The sequence below is a fragment of the Narcine bancroftii genome, chromosome 9 (assembly GCF_036971445.1).
Source record: "Narcine bancroftii isolate sNarBan1 chromosome 9, sNarBan1.hap1, whole genome shotgun sequence".
Taxonomy (NCBI): Eukaryota; Metazoa; Chordata; class Chondrichthyes; order Torpediniformes; family Narcinidae; genus Narcine; species Narcine bancroftii.
In genome coordinates, this window is record NC_091477.1 from 19,512,423 (window position 1) to 19,533,077 (window position 20,655).

The 20,655-nt window shown below is 39.7% G+C and overlaps 1 protein-coding gene across 1 annotated transcript in view; it reads left to right on the top strand.

Annotated features, from left to right (window-relative positions):
- Window positions 1–3,152: 3,152 nt before the first annotated feature.
- The window catches only part of LOC138743525 (organic cation/carnitine transporter 2-like), a 41,150-nt gene continuing 23,647 nt past the window's right edge, over window positions 3,153–20,655 (top strand). The window contains exon 1 of the mRNA XM_069899018.1: window positions 3,153–3,575. Coding sequence (XP_069755119.1) covers window positions 3,153–3,575 — 423 coding nt within the window. The remainder of the gene's footprint in view (window positions 3,576–20,655) is intronic.

Sequence of the window (20,655 nt, forward strand, 5' to 3'; positions counted from 1 at the left end):
ACACCTGATTTTGTTTTGCCTGGCTTTACTTCTGAAGACCCATGTTTCACTGAGATAACTCACAGAACAGTGGTAGCTTTCTAATAGGTTTCAGTCCCTTAGCCTTGCCTTTTCCTGAGGTACCCACAAAGCAGTGGGACTATTGGCCCATAGGTGGGAATATTGACCCACAGGTGGGACTAGATTACTGCATATCTTAGTCAATCATCTTGGCACAGACCAAGTTCATTTGAGTTAAGTTTCATGTGGGTGTCACTGGTCCAGATGTCAACATGCCAGTGTACTTTGTAGGAGCTGAACACAGAACAGGACAGTACAGTGCAGGCCCTTTGGCCCATGACATCGTGCTGACCATTATGTTGCCAACTCGATATTCAGATTGCTCTCCTTTTCTGTATGCCTCAGGACTATTACCAGCCATTTTATCTATTTTGTACTCTTGGTTATAATTTGCCATCACCTGCTGCATGTTACACATTCTTGCAATATATGGATTCCAGCAACTTGCCAACAATTGGTGACAGACTAACATTTCATACATCATATATAAAATACACATTTTCATTTTTGAGGGACCCATGGTTGCCTGTGGGGAAAAAAAGTTATTTTCCTGCCTGGCTCTCCTGATTTTGATACTCCTGATCTTGATAGTACTATGTCAAAGATACGGTGTGATAGATGGTAGGAATCCTCAATTGTTCTTTGAGCCTTATTTAAGCAACAAGCCCAATGAATCAGCTGAGGACAGAGAGACCCCAGTGATCTTAGGATGATGAAAAGGAAAATCATTATTGAAGATGGTTACTCTGGTGTGATATCCAAGTTTTTTTTCAGGTGCTTTGCTGTTCAGCTTAGGCGATCATGTCTCTCCATCCATCACTGTTTCTGACGCTCCGAATTGTAGTCGTTGCCTCCCGTTTCTCACCATGATGTTAATCCATCTGTCATTTTCATTCTCTGTTTGCCTCTGCTTCTTTTTCCTTACAGCTTTCCAGTTGTAACTAAATGTTCTAATGTCTCGCTTCACATGATGTGTCCAAAGAATTTTGATTGGTGTTTTCTGATTTTTTTAAGTAATGTATGCTTTGTTTTCGTTCTTTGTAGAACTTCTTCATTTGTTATTCTGTCCATATATGATATATCTAAGACCATGACTCTGCTCAATTGATTATTTTTTCTGTTGCATTTGTGATGGTCCATGACTCACAGCCTTACCTCAATAAAGGAAGAATGTCGAAGCTGAGAGTTCTAAGACAGTACTGAGTATTCACAATTTTTTTTAAAAGATGCTGGAAAAACTCACCAGATCAGGCACCATCTATTACTGATTGAATACTTTGTGAGAGTACATACTCAAAGAGGTGGCCCTGCTGCAGCTGCAGTTAACAGCAAGGACTGCCGCAGGGGCAGACGTGGGAAGAGCAGGGAGTGGAGATGAGTCATCCAGCATTTCTCCATAGGATCTGACTGCATAGTTGTTACACCAACAGCCCTGAATATATTTAAACCACCTGGGCTAGTCTTGTTTTTTTTTTACAGTGGTGAACCCTCGAGATCCATATCCACCATTCATGTTTGGCACTCCAGACCATGAGGATAGCAAACTGTAGCAGAGCAGCTGACCAATGGAATCCACCAGAGTGCGAGAACATTTCCCACCTGCCCCACTCACCTCGCCCCCCCCCCCCCACCAATGAGAAACTTGAGAGAAGATCCTACATAGTACGAGACCACAGCAGTGGAGCAAGATGCTCAGCTTATGAAGGGCACGCACCAGTGTGTGGACTGCTGGAGAATGGCAAAACTGACAAGTTAATCAGTGGCACAGATCATTTACTGGAATAGGAATCCCATGGATTCCAATACTCGCTGCTATACATATAGACATATTAGAATCCCTCTGCCACAATTGTACTCAAATCCAGTATAATACAGAGCACTCTATCAAAGTGCATTGTACTTAAGGCTACATGTATTGATTGCATTTAATATACTAGGCCTTTAATCAAATGGACTCTTGTTTATACAAAGGATTTTCACTCTTTCAAAAGTGCTGGAGAAACTCAGCGGGTCCAAGTTTTGGGTCTGAGCCCCATCAGGGGAGTGAAAATCAGACAAAATCCTGAATAAATGGTGGGAGGGGAGAGGAGAAAGGGATGGAACACAGGATAAGAGAAAATAGGTTAATATAGGTGAGAGAATAGAAATGAAAGAAGGTGAGGTGATTGGCAGAGAAGGCAAAGGGCTAAGAAAGATAGCTTTATTTTCTACAATTTTCCCACTGAGAACAGAATCCTACCACCAGACAGATCTTTCCTTCCCCTTCCCTCTCTGTCTTCTGTAGACATTGAGCGCTCCATATTTCCCTCATCCACTCATCCCTTCCCACCAATTCCTCCATTGGTACCTTAGCCTTGTGGCTGCAAGAATTGCTGCACTTTCACTTACACCTCTTCCCTCACCAAAGTTCGACTCCCCAAGCGTTCCTTCCAGGTGAAGCAACACTTCACCTGTGAAACTGTTAGAGTTATTTACTGCATCTTATGCGGCCTCCTCCACATCTCACATCAGGGACACTGGACGAAGACCAGGAGATTGTTTAGATGACCACCTTTGCTCTATTGCTGAACAGCCATGTCTGACCATGGTTTCATGTTCTTCCAGTCCAAGGTCACCGCAAATTGGAGGACCTAACCCTTATATTCCGTTTTGGTAGTCTCCAACTAGACAAGACTATGAACCTCAAATTTCTGTAAGCCTCCCCCTCCCCCCGCGTTCTCTCTTTCCCTTCCTACATTTTCCCACCTCTTGCCTACCTTCTCCTACCAAAGAGCTGTCTTTCTTCACCCTCTGCCAGCTCCTCCTATCACCTCCGCAGTTTTCTCTTTTACCCTCCCACCTACTCCTCCCCTTCCCCGCCTCCGAACTCTGCTTGAAGAGTCCAGGTACAAAACGTTACATGACCTGAGTGCTGACCCTGCACTTTTGTTCAATGCACTTCTTTTTTACCTACTTTTTCTCTTATATTAAAAAATCTGCTGAGAGTGTTAACTACAAACGGCCGTTTCCAGACGCAGGGGCAACTCGGATGCGGTGCAAAGTGATAAAGCACGATCTGCTCTTTTCGGGAACGTCCTTCTGAAGCGCCCGGGATGGAAGTCGCTGCCGTCGATGCAGATGTACCTGAGGTGCGGGATTACGATGAAGTTACCACTTTCCTGGGAGACTGGGGGCCGTTCCAGAAACTTATCTTCCTCCTCTTGAGCTTCAGCGTCTTTCCCAACGGTTTCACTGGACTGTCCATAATATTCGTCGGGGATGTGCCAGATCATCGCTGCTCAATCCCCGCGAATCTCAACCTCAGCGAAGCCTGGATGAACAGGACGATCCCGCTGGTGCCAGGAGACGATCCCCACTACAGCAAGTGCAGCCGCTACCGCCTGGACGTGATCGTGAACCTTTCGGAGACTTTCCCCGACCCAGATTTGGTCAACATGTCTGGGGTCGAACAGGAGCCGTGTCTGGATGGGTGGGAGTACAGTCGGGAGCAATACATCTCCACCATCGTCAGCGAGGTTGGTGAATGCAGCGACCCTGCGTTGGTATCGGCCGCAGGTGGTTGGTTCTCTTAGTTCTCAGAAACGATCGAGCCTCCACAGGGTAGAGAATTCTAAAGGTTCAGAGCTCTTTGGAAGGATTTTCTCCTGATTTTAGTCTGAAAGAGCCTCCCCTGAACCAAGAGAGAAAACTCCTTGACCATGTCCTCTTTGCATCTTTCCTGTCAAGCATTTTTTAAATCTTCCCATAAAAATCACCTCTTCTATGTTCCAAACTCAACACATCCTGTTTGTACAATCTCTCATACTTCAAAGATCTTAAACTGGCTAAACTATTGACCTCTGCATTGCCTCTGAAGTAATTCCATCGTTTGTCAGGTGTAGAAACAAAAACTGCCCACTATTCTCTGGATTTTTTTTGTCTCCTCAAGGCCCCATACAATTAGAAAATAAATCCACTCATGCACCTGTTTTCCTGTTGGTCTGTAGTGCCTTGCGAGGCTACACAACCGAGGTCCTATTAAATATCATTTCAATTCAATCACTCACCATTTAACAAGCATTGGACTTTTTAATCATGTGCATCAAATTTTTCCAATTTTCATCAGCCATGTCCTTGTTTGCTCATTCTGATCTGTCTCCACAAAAACTTTCCACACTCTCTATGATTTTATAATCATATCTTTTGAATTTAGATACATTACCCTTTCCCTTCCAAATAATTGTTAAAGATTATGATAAATTGGAACCCAATTCTTTTAGTATCCCATAGCCTGGATAACTCTGAACAGTTTGCTCATTCACACACTATGCAATTTCTTTGTTATCCAGTTCTTAATTCATCAAGTTATTGTTGCCAGTCCATGTGCCAACTTGATTGGCCAACCATATGTATGACCATTTATCTGTGAAAAAAAATGAGTCATATCCACTGACTCCCTCCTTTCTATTCCACTGACTACATCCTCAAAGAACTTCTGTAGATTGGTCAAACATGATAAAGTTGAAGATGCTGGAATCTTGAACAACCAAAGATTTGCTGGAGGAAGTCAGCACATCAAACAGAGTCCATTGGTTGAAATAGTCTCCATTTTGAGTTGAAACACTTCATTAAGACTGAGATAAAATGGTGAAATTTTGCCTATAAAAGGGAAAAGAAGCAGGTGAAGGGGGTAAGAGATGATATATAATTCAGAAGGTGTGAGACGTGGATGTTGTGTATGCACTCACAGAATTAAGACTCGAAGCTGTGATGCTTTCTCATCCTTTACTTCTATTAGACTAACATAGCTACTGACACACAGTGTTTGACATATATATGGAAGGGTGACGTTATGAAGAGGGCGTCATGATGTCCAGCAGAGGGCGGGATTATACCCAACACTCTACCTCCCCCCCCCCCACTATGCAGTTAATGCTGTCTGAGCTGCTTCGAACTAATAAGATTACATTGGGCCTAGGACTACAAGTGAGAATTAGAATACATCTCATGAGTAATTAAAATTATAAAAGGGAAAGTATTTAATAATAATTAAGGCACATAGTCCTTAAAGTGTTCAGGTACTCTTCTTTCTCTTTTGGACTGCCTCAATGTGGTTTGCTGTGCCGGTCTTTGCTCGGGACCTGTTGATAGTCGAATCGGCAGCGACTCCCAACGTTCTCTGACCTTCGGTGGCAACTGCCCATCTTGGTTGCCCTCCTGGCTGCGCGTCTCAGTTACTGGACTCTTCACTGGAATGCTCGGCTCTGCAAATGTCTCTGCCCCGCCCCCTCACTCGGCCTGGGGGGTGGGATGGTTGGGGCAGGCCAGGGCAAATCTGGTTCCACTTCCTTTAGCTCATGAAGCAGTTCATGGACCGTAGTGTCAGTCAATGCTCGTAATTGATCAATGTGTTGTTTCAATGTCTCTGTCTATGGAGGGCCACCAGACATGCATCTGGGCCAATGCCTTCACGCCTTCATTCATACCATTCCCAGACTGTTGTGGTGTAGTTCTAATAAACATGGTAGTTTGCCATTTGGCTGGAATAATTGTACGGGTACTCCAAAGTAAACATCCTTCTTCGACAGATAGTTCATGGCGGCGTGTGTGGTAAGGTTTTAGATCTTCTGGCAAGATTTCAGATTCGGGCCACCCATTAGGATCTTGCTTAATGTTGCCTCTTTCTGGGGTTCCTTTCCAATGATTTGGGCTAGAAAGCACAATTGTTGAAGTTGTTTTTGGTTGACGGCTGCTGCCTCTGCTCTCCATTTAATAATTTCTTCTCGTTGTTCTGCCTCAGGTAGCAGCATGCATGATAAGGCATCTGTTGACTGTTTCTGATTTATGTTTTATATCCCCTAGTAGCATGGCCCATCTTTGAATTCTGGCCGCAGCTAATACTGGTGTACTTGTGGTCCCAAGATTAAACTAAGAGGCTTGTTGTCTGTGATCGGGGTGATTTTTTTTCTGTAATGATATTGGTGGTATTTTTGTACACCAAAAATTATTGCCAATCCTTTTTTTTAGTTGAGCATAATTGAGTTCACTTGTGGTTAATGCTCGTGAAGCATACTCTACTGGTTGCTCACCTTTTTCTGTGATTTGGGATAGTACCACTCCTAGTCCCATGGGTGAAGCATCCACGGCTAGTGTAACTTCATTACTAGGGTCGTAGTGGATCAGCACCTTATTTGTTGAAGTTAGTATTTCCTTTAGTTGATCGACCGTTTTTAGTTTCTGCATTCCAATACTACGTTTGATCTTACTTGAGTAATTGATTCAGTAGGCTGCATTGTGTAATCATATTAGAGATATGTTTTCAGTAGTGAGTAACAAATCCTAGGCAGGACTGTATTTCTGATTTGTTGGTTGGATATGGGGCCTTGAGAACAGCTGCTGTTCATGATGGATTCATTCGCACCCCCTCGTTGTTGATTGTAAACCTAAGGTATGTTGCTGAGGAATGCAATTTGTCCTTTAATAATCATATATTAGCCTGGTTTAAACCTTTCCAAGGTTTTGTAAGTGTTCAGTGTCGTTTCAGCCCACTTGGGTGAAATGCTGCAATGCATCCAGCATTCCATGGTGTGCCAGTAGAAAGGACATGCAATCATATTAAACTTCCTTTCCTTTCTATGGAAGTAGAGGTTTTGGTGTGCATTCTTGACTATTGTGATGACATGGTTGGTCCACTCAAATAACTGAACATTAAGATTGCCAACTATCTTCTGTCTCCACTTCAGCACCATGGATGTGGACAAAGGAGGGAACTCTACCCCTCACCCTGAAGTCCGCAATCACTCAGCTCCTCTTTTTTACTGACAAATAAATAGTCCTCATTGAGAACATTGCTCTTAGTCAAATTAGGGTCATTCTTAGTTTAGATAAAATGGATGAATTGAGGATATTTCATGACAGAAATTTACAGATAGAATTATGTATCTGCTGTTTGCCAACCGTAATTCAGGGATACAATGTACTGAACTAATTGGAGTTGATTTCATTTGGCACCACTCTGATGAAAGACAATATGACAGTGTCCTCAGGTTAAAATGGTTCTCCTCAAAATCTATGCAGTGGTCAGTCCTATCAATGCTGTTGTTGTCAGATGCACCAGATGTAGACCAACTGTCTAAAGCATGTTGACCATTGTACTGTTTGCCCCTCTTATTGGTTCACTCAGCACCTTCCATACAGCTGTATTCTTCAGGATCTGGCAAACTCAATCAATGGTGTTGCTGCACAATTATTCTTGATGATTAAAAACCGAAACGTGGCAAGAGAAACATTCTATCTCTTTGTTTCACTCAGTACTTCTCTGAAGTGTTATTTTACTTCTATTGTACTATTGTTGTTTTGTTTGCTATTGTATATTTTTTTAAATAAATGCTTTTTTGGCTGTAGCAACAGAGAATTTTGGTGCATATGATGTGTATGATAATAAACATTATTTTGACATTGGAAGAAGTACATATTCATCAGTTGAGGAAGGACTTCAGGGAATAATGAAGAGGTTTCCTGAGCCATGTTCGTCCTGGTTTTGAAATATCATAGATGCATGCGTTGCATTAAGGTATTCCATGTAAATGCCATCTTGCTTCTACACATGTACGATCCTTCAGATCATACTTGTGGAATCGGATATTCCCTCCTAAGGAGTTAAGTTTGTGAACAAGATGATGTCAAGAATTATTTCATATTCTATGTGACAGATCTCTAAATTTAAAAACCATTCTCTAGCATTTCTAAATGATTTCACAAGATAGCATTTACTGGGCAATCCAGAGAATTTGTTCTTTTAATTAAATGTAACAGTTTCTGGTAGATGTTATAAGGTTGCTTAGACATTTTAAAATGTATCCAACCACATAATATATCTGGAGCATATACAGACCAGTTTGGATAAAAGGGAACAAAATTAATTCTTTAAAGGAAAGTCAAGATTTGGTGGATTTTTAATACTAACCCTGAGGAACCTTGGAAAATGTTACTGAGTCAAGCTGTTTAAAATAAAATCTAGAGTATTCATTCAATTTAATTCCCATAGTAATATTTGAACTCCTGTTTCAAAATTCTTCAACCAGCTTCTAAATGATCAATTATGAAATTGAACCATATTGTAAGATTTTCTTCTTTGGTCTTTGTAGGTCTTTCTGCTTTATTTGGTTCATTTTATCAAAATGCTTTATATAAATATTATAAAATTTCAGCAATGAAAATTAAAGACAATATTTAGCAAACAATGAGAAGCTAGAGATACTCAGCAAGTCATCGAAGCTGTTTTGTTTATTGATCTCAGATAAAGGGACTATTCATCATATAAATTGTAAACTATCTTCTATTACCTTTGTACCCCTGAACAAGGTACAAGATAATGACAGTAACGATTCCACAAGATTAAAGGATTAAATAAGATACCAAATTACTTTTCAAGGTGATGATCAAAAGCAATTATTATTATTCAAGTAATGAAAGTGTTTGAAAAACCATGGATTTTTTGCTCACTAGATACCAGGATTTGTTTGGGTCTGATGAAATGGAGGCCAGACATCAAGGTTAGGCACATTTATGGTGAATACCAAATGACTGTTTTCTGGAGAAAGGCAAAACGGAGAAAAATCAAATATAAAATATCATAGAATTAAATTGAAGCTTAAAAAAAGAGATTCAGCAGTTAAGTGGAAAGGATGGTGGGTGCGTAGCATGGAAGAAATGTACCTGTTGATTTCCCTGATTTAAACATTTACCACATTGAGCTGGATGCTCTTGGTGGATTGTTTGCAGTCTTGTCACCCACCTCCAGAAAAATTGCTGGAGCAACATAGGGAACAGAGAAGGGATTCACCAGCACTTTATCTGGTATGGAGTGCATAATTATAAGGAGAGATTGAACACACTGGGTCTATTCTCCGTCAAACATATGAAGCTTAAATATAGCCTTCTCTAAGTTTATAAAATTATGAGGGGCAGAGACAGGATAGATTGTCAGTATTTTTCCCATGCCAGGGAGTATGGGACTATACAAGGTGAGAGAAGAAATCCAAAGGAGATCTGGGGGTATGGTTCTCTCAAAGAGAAGAGGTTGTACAGCCAGTTAAAACTACTGTCATTAAAAGACATTTGGACAGGTACTTTGATAGGATTAGCACAGAGGGACATAGGTTCAATGCAAGCAAATGGAATTGGTGTTGATTGGCATCATGGTCGGAATGGATGAGGTGGCCAAAAGGGTTTATTTTGTGCTGGATGATTCTGATTCTTGCCATGGTTAAGTTGGTGTCTGTTCCACCAGGGAGATTGGAGCAACAACTTGCCAATCTGAAATGAACCCTGGAGGTCATAGTGGAGCTGCAATCGATTTTTAGAAGGATCAGGGCAATACATAAAGATTATCTTCAGAATTCTTTTTTTAAACCAGCAAAGATATTTATATTCCTTTACAACTTTAAATGCAGACAGCACATAACCTATTCCTGCTCTTCCTGGGGAACATTTTCAAATGCCCACTCATTTTTTTTTCTGTGGGAACAACATAAAGGAAAATCTGAAAGGGAAGGGAAGTGGAAGCAGTGGACACTGCAGTTATTCACCACTTTTTATAATCAACACGACTCATTGGGTTCAAAGTCACACTACTCTGAAATGACTGAACTGAGCAGTGCATTTTGATGCAGTTACAACCCACAAGGATCAATTAACACAAGGATCAACTTTATTGACTGAACTTTGAAATTACAGCCAATCTCCTGCTGAGTAAAATTATATTTGCTGCTGGTTTGGCTACAGGCAGAGTTAATTTTCTAATAACAGAAATTGTATGAGATTATCAAAGGCTGTGTCACACCTGCTGCACATGGTGGGCTTTTTCAATGCAGGGCCCGCCCATTTGACCGATGAAGACTAATCGCACATCAGCCTCACCTGTGAGATGATCAAACCAATAATAGGCAACTGGGTGACCAATCACACATCAGCCTCACCAATGATTGGCAGGTGAAGTTACTTCTGAACTGTTGCCTGCTGGGGAAGTCACATGATCTTCCCATTAAAGAAACTCATTGACAGACTTTGCACATTTTTTATGACTGATTTTTGTTTTCTGTATTACACAGTTTGTTTACATTTCTTTCTTTGCTTTTCTCTCTTGTGTATACTTATCTTTTCTTGAGTACTTTTTTTTTCACTTCTGGTAAGTAGAACTTTAAATTTGAAGTTTAACTCCCAAGTCTTTCTATAGTTCTGATACTGAACTCATTGTTTGTTTTAAAAAAAAGTCCACATCTTTATTCCTTCTACCAAAGTGTATGATCATACACTTATCTACACTGTACTCCATCTGCACATTCTCCTAACCTTTCTATGTCCTTCTGCAGACTCACTGTTCCCTCAACACTACCTCCCTAACCTCTAATCTTTGTATTGTCTTCATACTTGGCCATAAATCTATCTAATCCATATCATTGACACATAACAGTAAAAGAAGCAGTCCCACCACTGAGCCCTGCAGATCCCCACTGGTCACTGGCAGCCAATCAGAAAAGGACCCTTCTCTGGCTCCAGCCATTCAGCAAATCTTCTATCCATGCTCATATCTTTTCTGTAAAGCGATAGGCTCTCATCTTTCTAATTAGCCTCATATGTGGTATGTTGTCAAAGGTCTTTTGAAAACCTCCTCCAACCTGGTCTGTTGCATTTGATGCACATAATATTGGATCCTCTACATCAGTGAGACAAAGTAAAAACCAGGTAAATATTATGCAGAGCATCTGCACTCTACCTGCAAGAACTATCTTGAGCTTCCAGTTGCTCGTCATTTCAGCTCCCCATTCTCACACCAACCTGTCTGTCATCAGCCTTTTTCACTGCAGCGGTAAAGCCAAATGCACAATTATGCAAACAATACCTTCTCTTACTCTTGGGTAAACTGGCAAGCCAATGATATGAACAGTGAACTTTCTGATTTCATGTCATGCACATGCCTTGTGTTCCTTTCATATTCTCTCTCCTGGTCTTGCAGATTCTTTCTTCCTGTGCTCACCTCTTCCATTAATTTCCCCATTCACCCCTCTCATCCCCCAACTTTGGTCCACTTGCCTGTCATTTCCAGATCTGATCTATGTATTACCTACAAGCTCCTGTCTCACCTCTCCCCCACACTTTTGTGTACTTGGTACCCTTCCTCTTCTTCCCTCTCCCCCCTCTCACCACTTTGAAACATTGTGGGGCAGTGTTTCAGCCTGAAATGTTGACATATCCCTTATTCATCTGTGCTTCATGTCCTGCTGGGTTCTTCTAGCAGTTTATTGTGCAATATATTTGGTTGGTCTGCCATTTCTTCCCATTATAAATGTCCTGTTTCTGACTGCAGAGAACCAACAATTCTTGCCTCATTATTTTCTATTCTCATTACTATATCTGAGAGTTGAAGATTAAACAATCCTCTGGACCCTTTATTCATTTTAAATACCCTGTTATCTTCTTAAATTCATGTAAATTTTGTGAATTTTTTAGCAAGCTGTATGGTTTGTTTTGCAAGAGTTATACCATGCCACAAGAATTATACTTGATGATATGGCATCAACATCAACAAAACTAAGGAATTGATTGTGGTCTCGAGAAGGAAATCAGGAGAACACAAACCAGTTCTCATCGAGGGATCAGCCGTGAAAAGGGTAAAAAATTTTAAATTCCTGTGTGTCAACATCTCTGAAGATCTATCCAAGGGGTTCCATGTTGATGCAATCATGAAGAAGACTCACCAGCAGCTGTACTTTGAGGAGTTTGAAGAAATTTGGTATGTGTAATGGATGTGTTAATATTAATCCTTAGTTTAATTATATATTTTATCTAGATATGGTTTAATAAGTTTGTATTGGTGGTCAGGGAAACAAAGACAACACATTAGCATCTCAACAGATACACATGGTTCTTTGCAGCTGGTAGTTGGTTTTAGCATATCAAATGAATTTACATTTTAAACACCATTGACCACAGAAGCCAGTTTGAAAGCCGAAGAGTCTGATGTTGCATTTCAAGGAGAAGAGATGGAAGATTTTTATGGTGGTTCTTGAGATAAGTGGGAAAATGGATTGCTTGTTTGAGTATAAGAAGCCATTTTGTTATTAAATTCCAGTCAGCCAGGAATCAGGAGAGAACCATCAAACAATGTTAATTACTTTGATTCTGTAAATAAGTGGACTTGGATGCTTTTGGAACATCAGTTTGAAAAGACATTATGAACTTCAAGGATAGAAATGATGTCATATACCATGTGACATGAGAGATTTGCCAGAAATATATTATTGAAATGAGAGACAAAGAGTTCATTTGAAGAAAACCCTCTGTTCTTTTAAAATGCAGAACTGACCAGCAGCAATATTTCCTTCAAAAGGGGAAAAAGCTGTCTATGTTACTCCTGGAAAAGGAGAACACAGAATAAGTGGCTTTGAAATAAGTAAACCTACTTCTGACCATTTCTTTAAGATAAAGAGGGCAGTTTCAACGTTTGGAACCCAGATTCCAAAACTCTTCATTCAAGAGAAAATAACACTCGTATGAAGAAATTCTCTCTGAAAGACAAATCATCAAAAGAATTGTGAGTTTAAAGAGGCCTGAAGATATGATGATTAAAAGTGCTTTATAATTAATTCTGAACTGAAAATTTAAGACTTTCAAGCAAGACCAAGATGATGGTGAAGTTTTAAAACTGACTTTTCAGAGTTTGGGACTTTAACACTAACACACCCACACCCACACACATTTGTGAATAGTGGGGGTTTACATTAGAGTTTAAGTTAAAAATAAGTAAAAAATGTAATGTTATTATGGTTTAATAAAAACTATTATTTAGAATTTACCATTTTCTGATGAATTTTTGCCATTGATGTTCCTTTGCTAGTACTAACAAAGTATCTTTAGTACCTAATAAAATTGAGAGGGTTTGGTAGTTTGTAATATATGTCACCAAAATCTTTTGAAATTTTCTATATGTGTACCAGGGAGAACATTCTGACTTATTTATTTATTTACTTATTTTTAAGTCAATTAATTTATAGCAATTTTGCTCCTGTGACGCTGCTGCAAAACATCGAAACCCAGGACACAGGTTCATGACAATAAATTCTGATTCTGATTAAATTTATGCCTTCTGGTTTGAGATTTCCTTACCATCGAATAAAGACTCCCACTATTATCTTGTCCATGCCCTTCATGATTTTCTAAGATAACTGTCATCCTCCTCTGCTTCAGGAAAATTCCCAGACTCTCTATTATTCAAGTACTTCAGTCCTGGAAGCATAATCATGAATCATTTCAATGCATATATAAAATGTTACCTCTTTGAAATTTTACAACAATATGAAAAGCATTTTCTCCAAGACTGAGAAGATACCTAATTTTGTCTTTTTTTATTTTGATTGGATTGAATTAGATCCTTATCTCAAATATCATGATCATGTAGAATTCAATAACCCAGTGACTGCTCAGTGGGGGGTCTTTTGAAGGTTGTCACAACTAATGTAGGATGAAAACCATTTGATGAATATGATACATTTTGGTTCTTCATGCATTACCCTGGACAATGAAGATTTTGCTTCCCAAAGACTTTTTGGTGTAGTTTATGGACTTCAGGTTACTGAGCACAAATTTCATCTTAAAAAAAAATTATCACATACTTTCTTTTTAGATTTATTGAATTTAGCATGTTTAGATTTAACCTATTTTTTGTGATTTTTCTGTTATATTCTAAGTCTACTGGTATATTGCACACAAAGGAAGCTGTTAAGGCAGACTAAGTATGCCTAGGCATGCACTCAATGCATGTTCAAAGATCTGCTAATGACGCTAGAGAAAATAGCATGGAAGGCTATTTAAGGATGTGGTTGAGAATTTTATTTGCAACTACAGAACACCAAACTACATCAAGCAGATTGACAACATGCTTCAAGCATACAAAACCATGGACTTCTTCCCTGCTCATCTTGGTGCAGTCAGTGATGAACATGGTGAAAGGTTTCACCAGGACATTGTGACCATGTAAAAGTGGTAACAGGGCAACTAGAATCCATCAATGTTGGTTGATTAATGTTGGATTCTAACATGAGAGGCATCAGATGCTGAGTACAAATGAAAATCAGCAGTAATATATTTTTAGTTCAGTTGAACTAGTCAAGTCAAGAAAAGTGAAGTCAAATTTATTGTCATCTGATTGTACAAGTACAGCCGTTGAAACAGCATTCTCTCGTTCACAGTGCAAAATATGCAGAAACATAACCAGATATATACATACAAACAGTGCATATGCAGGACAAATATTTCATTTAAACAAATAAATAAATAAACATTACTTTATACATATGAGAGTTCCAGGTGGTTAGTGTGAGCAGCTCCTTTGGTCATTCAGCATTCTCACAGCTTTTGGGGAGCTGATGGTACTGGCTCTGATACTCTTATATATCTTCCCCAATGGGAGTAGCTGAAAGATGCTGTGTGCTGGATGGAAGGGGTCCTCAATGATTTTTCATGCCCTCTTCAGACAACAATCCCAGTAGATCACGTTGATGGGGGTGGGATGGGGGAAGACTCCAGTGTTCTTCTCTGCCTCTCTTATGGTCCTGCGGTTTGACCTCTGATCCATTTCTTTGCAGCAACGATACCACACTGTGATGCAGCCAGCCAGGAAACTCGCAATAGATCACCTATAGAAGTTTGACATAAGGGTGGCCGGTAGCCTTGCCCACTTCAATCTTCTCAGGAAATGCAGTCGCTGTTGTGTTTTCCTGACAAATGAGGAGATGTTGAGTGGCTATGATAGGCCACTAGTTCAGTGAACTCCACCGAACTTAGTGCTCTCCATTTTCAGGCTGTTACCCTCACACCATTTCACGAGATTTTCCGCCTCTAGTGTGACTCATGGATGTTGCGGATGAGGCCAGCTATTGTTGGGTCATCTGCAAATGGGATGGCACTGTTGGAGCTGGATCTGGTGATGCAGTCGTGGTCAGTAGTGTGAATTAACTCAATGTGTCAGCATCATTATGCGATTAAACATGCTAAATTCAATAAATATTAATTTAATGTTTCTCCAAATTGCTATATGATAGAGCAAATCTGAAATTATCTTTGGGTTCAGCTTTGCATTGTCTTTCATAATCCCCAATTTATTTTCAGGAAGAAAACCTTTTGAAAAAATTTGTTTTGAGTTTTATTAATGATGCTCATGAACGATTCCTAATGTTTTGGACAGCAATATTGAGGAAATTTAATTAACCAGAAATTCCTTTGGGCAGTGATAGAATTTGTAAAGGAGAGTGACTTCTAACATGTGTCTCAGTATGTTATCAGCCCAACTGGGAAGGAGATGGTGCTGGTTTTATTGCTACTGAAAGATAGATGCAAATTAGATCAAATGTCAACTGAAATGATGCAGAATAATCATCACATTTTAAGGTTTAGATCAATGATTGAAAAAGGCAGATAGGTTGAAGTATGGATTATTATAGAACTTGTCTGAGTGCTACTGTACCATGTCATCCATCACTACCTGTCACAAGGTTGGATGGTCAGCGATTAAATCAGCTCCCCCACCAGGCTAGATACTCTGCAGGATGAAAAACAAGACCTGTCAGAGGGCAGACAAACCCTCTCATAGAATTCTAGCAAACTGTGAAATGTGGAAAGGGCATCCCTTCTAACGAAGCTTGGTCTGGTCGTTCACTGCAACTGAACTTCCCCCGGCCATCTTGGACCTCACCATGCCACTGGATCTGGGAGAGAATGTAGAGAAGGTTGGTCCGGACCTGTGCAATCCCCTATTCCCCTAAAATCCATTCATGCACATGGTGTTCTTTTCTGAGGAGTCGGGTATAAACCCACAAACGGAAAGGAACCATCATCATCCGATGGGATGGATAGCCAGAAGAAAAAGATTATAGAACATATCACAGAATAAGACAAAAATACCTTTTTTTATATAAGGGTATTTTAATTGTATCTTATCTGTTTTCTATTCAATACTAATTTTGGATATATGGTAAGGAATGGATTAACTGTTAACTCAATATAATTATAGAATTTGATCTTTTGAAGGAGGTAATTAAACAATTATGGGTATGCTTCTGATTTACAATTTGTGTGAAATATGTAATATGGTATGACCTATTTTGTTATTAATTAGAAGACTATGTACATAGGTTTTTTATCTATTAAGCTCAGTAAAAATATTTTAAAAAGAAAGAAAACGGCAAATAACAATGTAAAGAGCTTCTCTGTTGGAAGATTTCTAAATTCAACGGAATGAGAAGGAATCTATGATACGAGGCTGACAGCACAGAGGATCCTTTTTAAAAGGTGGGTTTAAAGAAAGATGTACTTTTAAAAAAAAAAGTACTATTTGGCTGTAAAGCACAAGTTTTTGCAGAAAAGCAGAAATAGTGGCTCTTTACTTCCATTATTTATTCAATTTGTTTGTTTAACAAAAGGAATTGCTTCTTACAACAAGTTCCACAAGACTGGTAAGCTTCTTTTCTTCCACAAAATATTTATCCAGGTTATTCACTTTGAAACTAATTTGCATTGACAGCATGAAGTAAGATAACTCTAGTCAGCAAATTTGTACAAATAGATTCATGTGTACTTTAGTGTTTTATTAAAGTGATTGCTAAATACAAAAGTGTTTTTCTTGGTCATATTGTATTTGTGCTCTTGGATGCAGCATTTTCATTTTTTGCTAAATAATACTTGTGCTATGCAAAGATTATGCAAATGAAGCAGAGATCTCTCATTTTGGTCAACCAATCCAATTCAATTGACACATCAGATCAGAAGATAAATACAAGTCCAACAGTTAATGTGTAGTTGAAAAGTAAGACGTTGTGGTGAAGGCACTATATTCAACCACACTCTTGTACGTGTGGACACATGAATCAACCTTCTCTGTTGAAATCAAAGTACTGTTCACGTCTGCTGAACAAAAGTCCAAAAATGCACACAGACCTGCTCTTTTTAGTCAATGTATTCTGTAATGACAAATTTTGATTCTCCAAAAAAAAATCATTGGATTATTTTATGTTTTCATGTTTTAAAAATGTTCCCACCCTCTGATGAAGGTTACAAGAAAAGTACAAAGATGGATCAAGTCGTGACCAATAGAAGATAGACGGAACAGCCCTGAGCACACAAATCCTCTAAAAATTAGTTGGCAATTAAAATAATGTTCAATAAATGGGCCCCATACCTTGTTAAACTGATTTTTTTTTAACCTTTAATACTTTACCTAATTTTCTCAAAGCTTAAATAAGAAATTACATTGTGTAGCTACTGTGCATGAGTCAGTGGAAGTTCATCTTTCCATTTCATTAAAACTGCTCGTCTGGCTATTATCATGCTAAAAGCTAATGCTTTCTCGTGAGATGCCAATAAAAAATGTATCTGGTTGACATGCAAAACCAAACAGTGCAGTTAAAGGGCAAGAATAAATTTAATCTTTAAAAATCATTGGATTATTTTAAGTCAATCTACAACTGCAGTATTTTTTTTGTGAATTAAGCACAACAAATTCTTCTAAAATTGCTGTACAATATCTGAGCAAACCAGAAACAGATCAAAGATAAATTTAAAAAAAGATTTTTTGCAATAAAAAAATTAGCATGAAAATGATGCAGAAACTGACCTCTCCCTACCTCAACTCATCAAATTTTGCATTTTGATAGATAATTACTGACATTGGTAATGGGTTCTCTTATCACAACAGGTAATATTTATAGGTAATACTGCAATATTAGGAGCCCAGTGTACAGGTTGAAATGTTGAACTGATAGTGATACTGAACTTTTGGATGAGAATCAGGGAGCAGCTCAATTTTGTTGGAGATACTGGATCAGATTTTGCATTCAACAACAATTCAGAAGTACTGGTTATTTACCAGGAGAAAATCTGCGGCAAAGACCATATCTGGAATAAGCTGCCAGAGGAAGCTATAGGTGCAATCACAATTACAATGTTCAAAAATCACTTGGACAGATAAATGAATAGTCAGGGTTTATAATGCAGACAAATGAGATAATGAGCCCAGAGTGGCAACGTGGACGAGTTAGCTTGTTCTGTGCTGTTTGACTCTATCCCTCTCATTTTTGTTCTGAAGGTTTACAGATATACAGTTTCTGGTTAAATATATAGGATCTGGGTTTGGATGATTTGATTCCAATATGATAAATATGGATTATTTAACCCAAAAGTTCAAAATCCAAAGTTGTGTGAGCTGAAGTCATTCTTGTAGGACTAGTTATTTGCTTTGTAAATATTGCTAAACTTTGGAAGGTATTTTCTTGCTTATTAGACCTCAGTAACCCTAAGGGAGCAGTGTGGTGAGGATGAAGGCAGTGAAGGTTGCTTAAACCTCTTCCACAATCCAGTACATAGACTATGAGCCACAGTAACACAGGAAAAGGACTAGCATTGATAGAAAATTGGCTGAATGGTAGGAGGCAAAAAGAGGGAATAAAGGGAGCCTTTTTGGGTTGGTCACCACTGCCTAGGGAAGACCACAGGGGTCAATGTTGAGTCTACTACTTCCATATTATATGTTTATGATCTGAATGACAGAATTGATGGATTTGTGGATAAATTTGCAGATGATACGAAAATAGGTGGAGGGGCAGGTTATGTTGCGGATGCAGAAATAAACCACAGGTAACACAGAGGAGGAGAAGGAAGGCATAAATCTGTTGCAAACAGATATCTGGATCAGGCTTGGCACACTGAGGAGAGCTGAGAACTTGGTAAGGAAGCACAGGAAGAAGGATTGGACAAGAACAAACTTCTATAAAGATCTCTTCAAGTTTGTGAAAGGTCTTTTTGCAGGGGAGAAGAGTGGAAGTCTCTCAATGTTAAGGGCAGAACTGGAAAAACATCTGGAAAACCTCCACACAGACAACCAATCCCACAAAGAGATCACTATCCCACCTAACATGCCACCAATCCAACCACTGGAACACCAACGATATGTCCATCTAAATGGAGCGAGGTGGAGAAAATTTTGCAAAGAGCAAAGGGTGCATCAGCTCCAGATCCCAATGGAGTGTCAAACGGCCTCTACAAAAATGTACAAGGGGTCCTGCAGTTCCTCTGGATGTTCATGAAGGTGGTATGGCTTAACCAGGAGATACCAACATCCTGGCAGTGAGTGGTAAGAATCCTGATCACAAAGAAAAAGGGATCATCAGAAATCAACCAATTCCAACCAGTCTCCTGAACATAGAGGGCAAAATCTTCTTCAGTGTGGTGGCTTATAGGCTGTCAGAATATCTGCAAAGGAACCATCTGATTGATACATAAATCCAGAAAGCAGGGATATCTGGCTTCTTTGGCTGTCTGGAACATGTTTGCAGATCCATGTCACCAAGAAGGAGGGAACAGATCTTCATGTGGTGTACCTGGACCTCACCAATGCCTTAAGCTAGGAAATTTATAACCTCCTCTGGACTGCTTTTGCCTTCTTCAGGGTCCCAGCAGCCCTCACAAGCCTCATTAAGACCTACCTCCAAGATGTACAGATATGTTTGACAACAGCAAACTACACCACAGCATAGCAACATCTGGAGGTGGGAATCATGGCCTGTTGTACCATCTCCTTGCTAGCTTTCACCATGGCCATGGATATGCTCTTTATAACATCTCGATGGGTGTTTGGAAGCAGTGCCTAAGATCTGGAATGAGGATGCCACCTATCAGAGCATATATGGATGATCTCACAACACTGTACATAACCAAGGCTTGTACTGTATGCCTGTTGAGGAAGCTTCAAGAGAACATCGAGCAGGCTCAGATGAAGATCAAGTCAAGCAAGTCCAGAAGCATCTCCATCATTAAGGGGAAGCTGGCAGATCAACGCTTCTACATGGGAAATGAGATGATGCCAACAACCTTTTAGAAACCAGTAAAAAGCTCAGATCAATGGCACAATGCATCCCTCAATGATTTGGAGCAGGTACATCAGCTCAGGAAGGATGCCATCAATGGCCTTGAGAGCATCAACAGAACCACACTACCTAGTAAGTTGCAGCTCTGGTGTATGCAATTTGGGCTCTTTCCATGCCTCATGCGGCCAATAACCCTGTATGAAGTTCTGATCTTGAGCATGGAAAACCTGGAGAGACTGATCATCTTGTATGTAAGGAAGTGGCTTGGTCTTCCCAGGTGCCTCAGAAGCATAGGACTCTTCGGCAAAGGAGTCCTAGAACTATCCATTTCCAGTCTTTCAGAGGAGTACAATATGTCAAAGTAAGACTGGAGATGATTTTGCAGAGGCAAATTATCCATTTTTAGCTCAAGCTGCTGTCATCCTGGATACTGGGAGGAAATGGATTCCATCAGAAGCAACTAAGCAAGCAAAGATGGCACTCAAGCACATCGTGGGCCAAGTGCAGCAAGGGAGGAACAGACTTGGTCTTGTGGCGCATACACCAGTCTGGAGCAAGGCTACTCCATCTCAGAGATGCAGACCTGTGACGGAGAAGTCGGCAGGAGGAAGCGGCGGCAAGGTGCGCAAAGGCTGTCGCTCAGGCAAAGCAAGGGCAATGGATGAGATGGGATGGAATGGAGAGAAGGAAGATCTGGAAA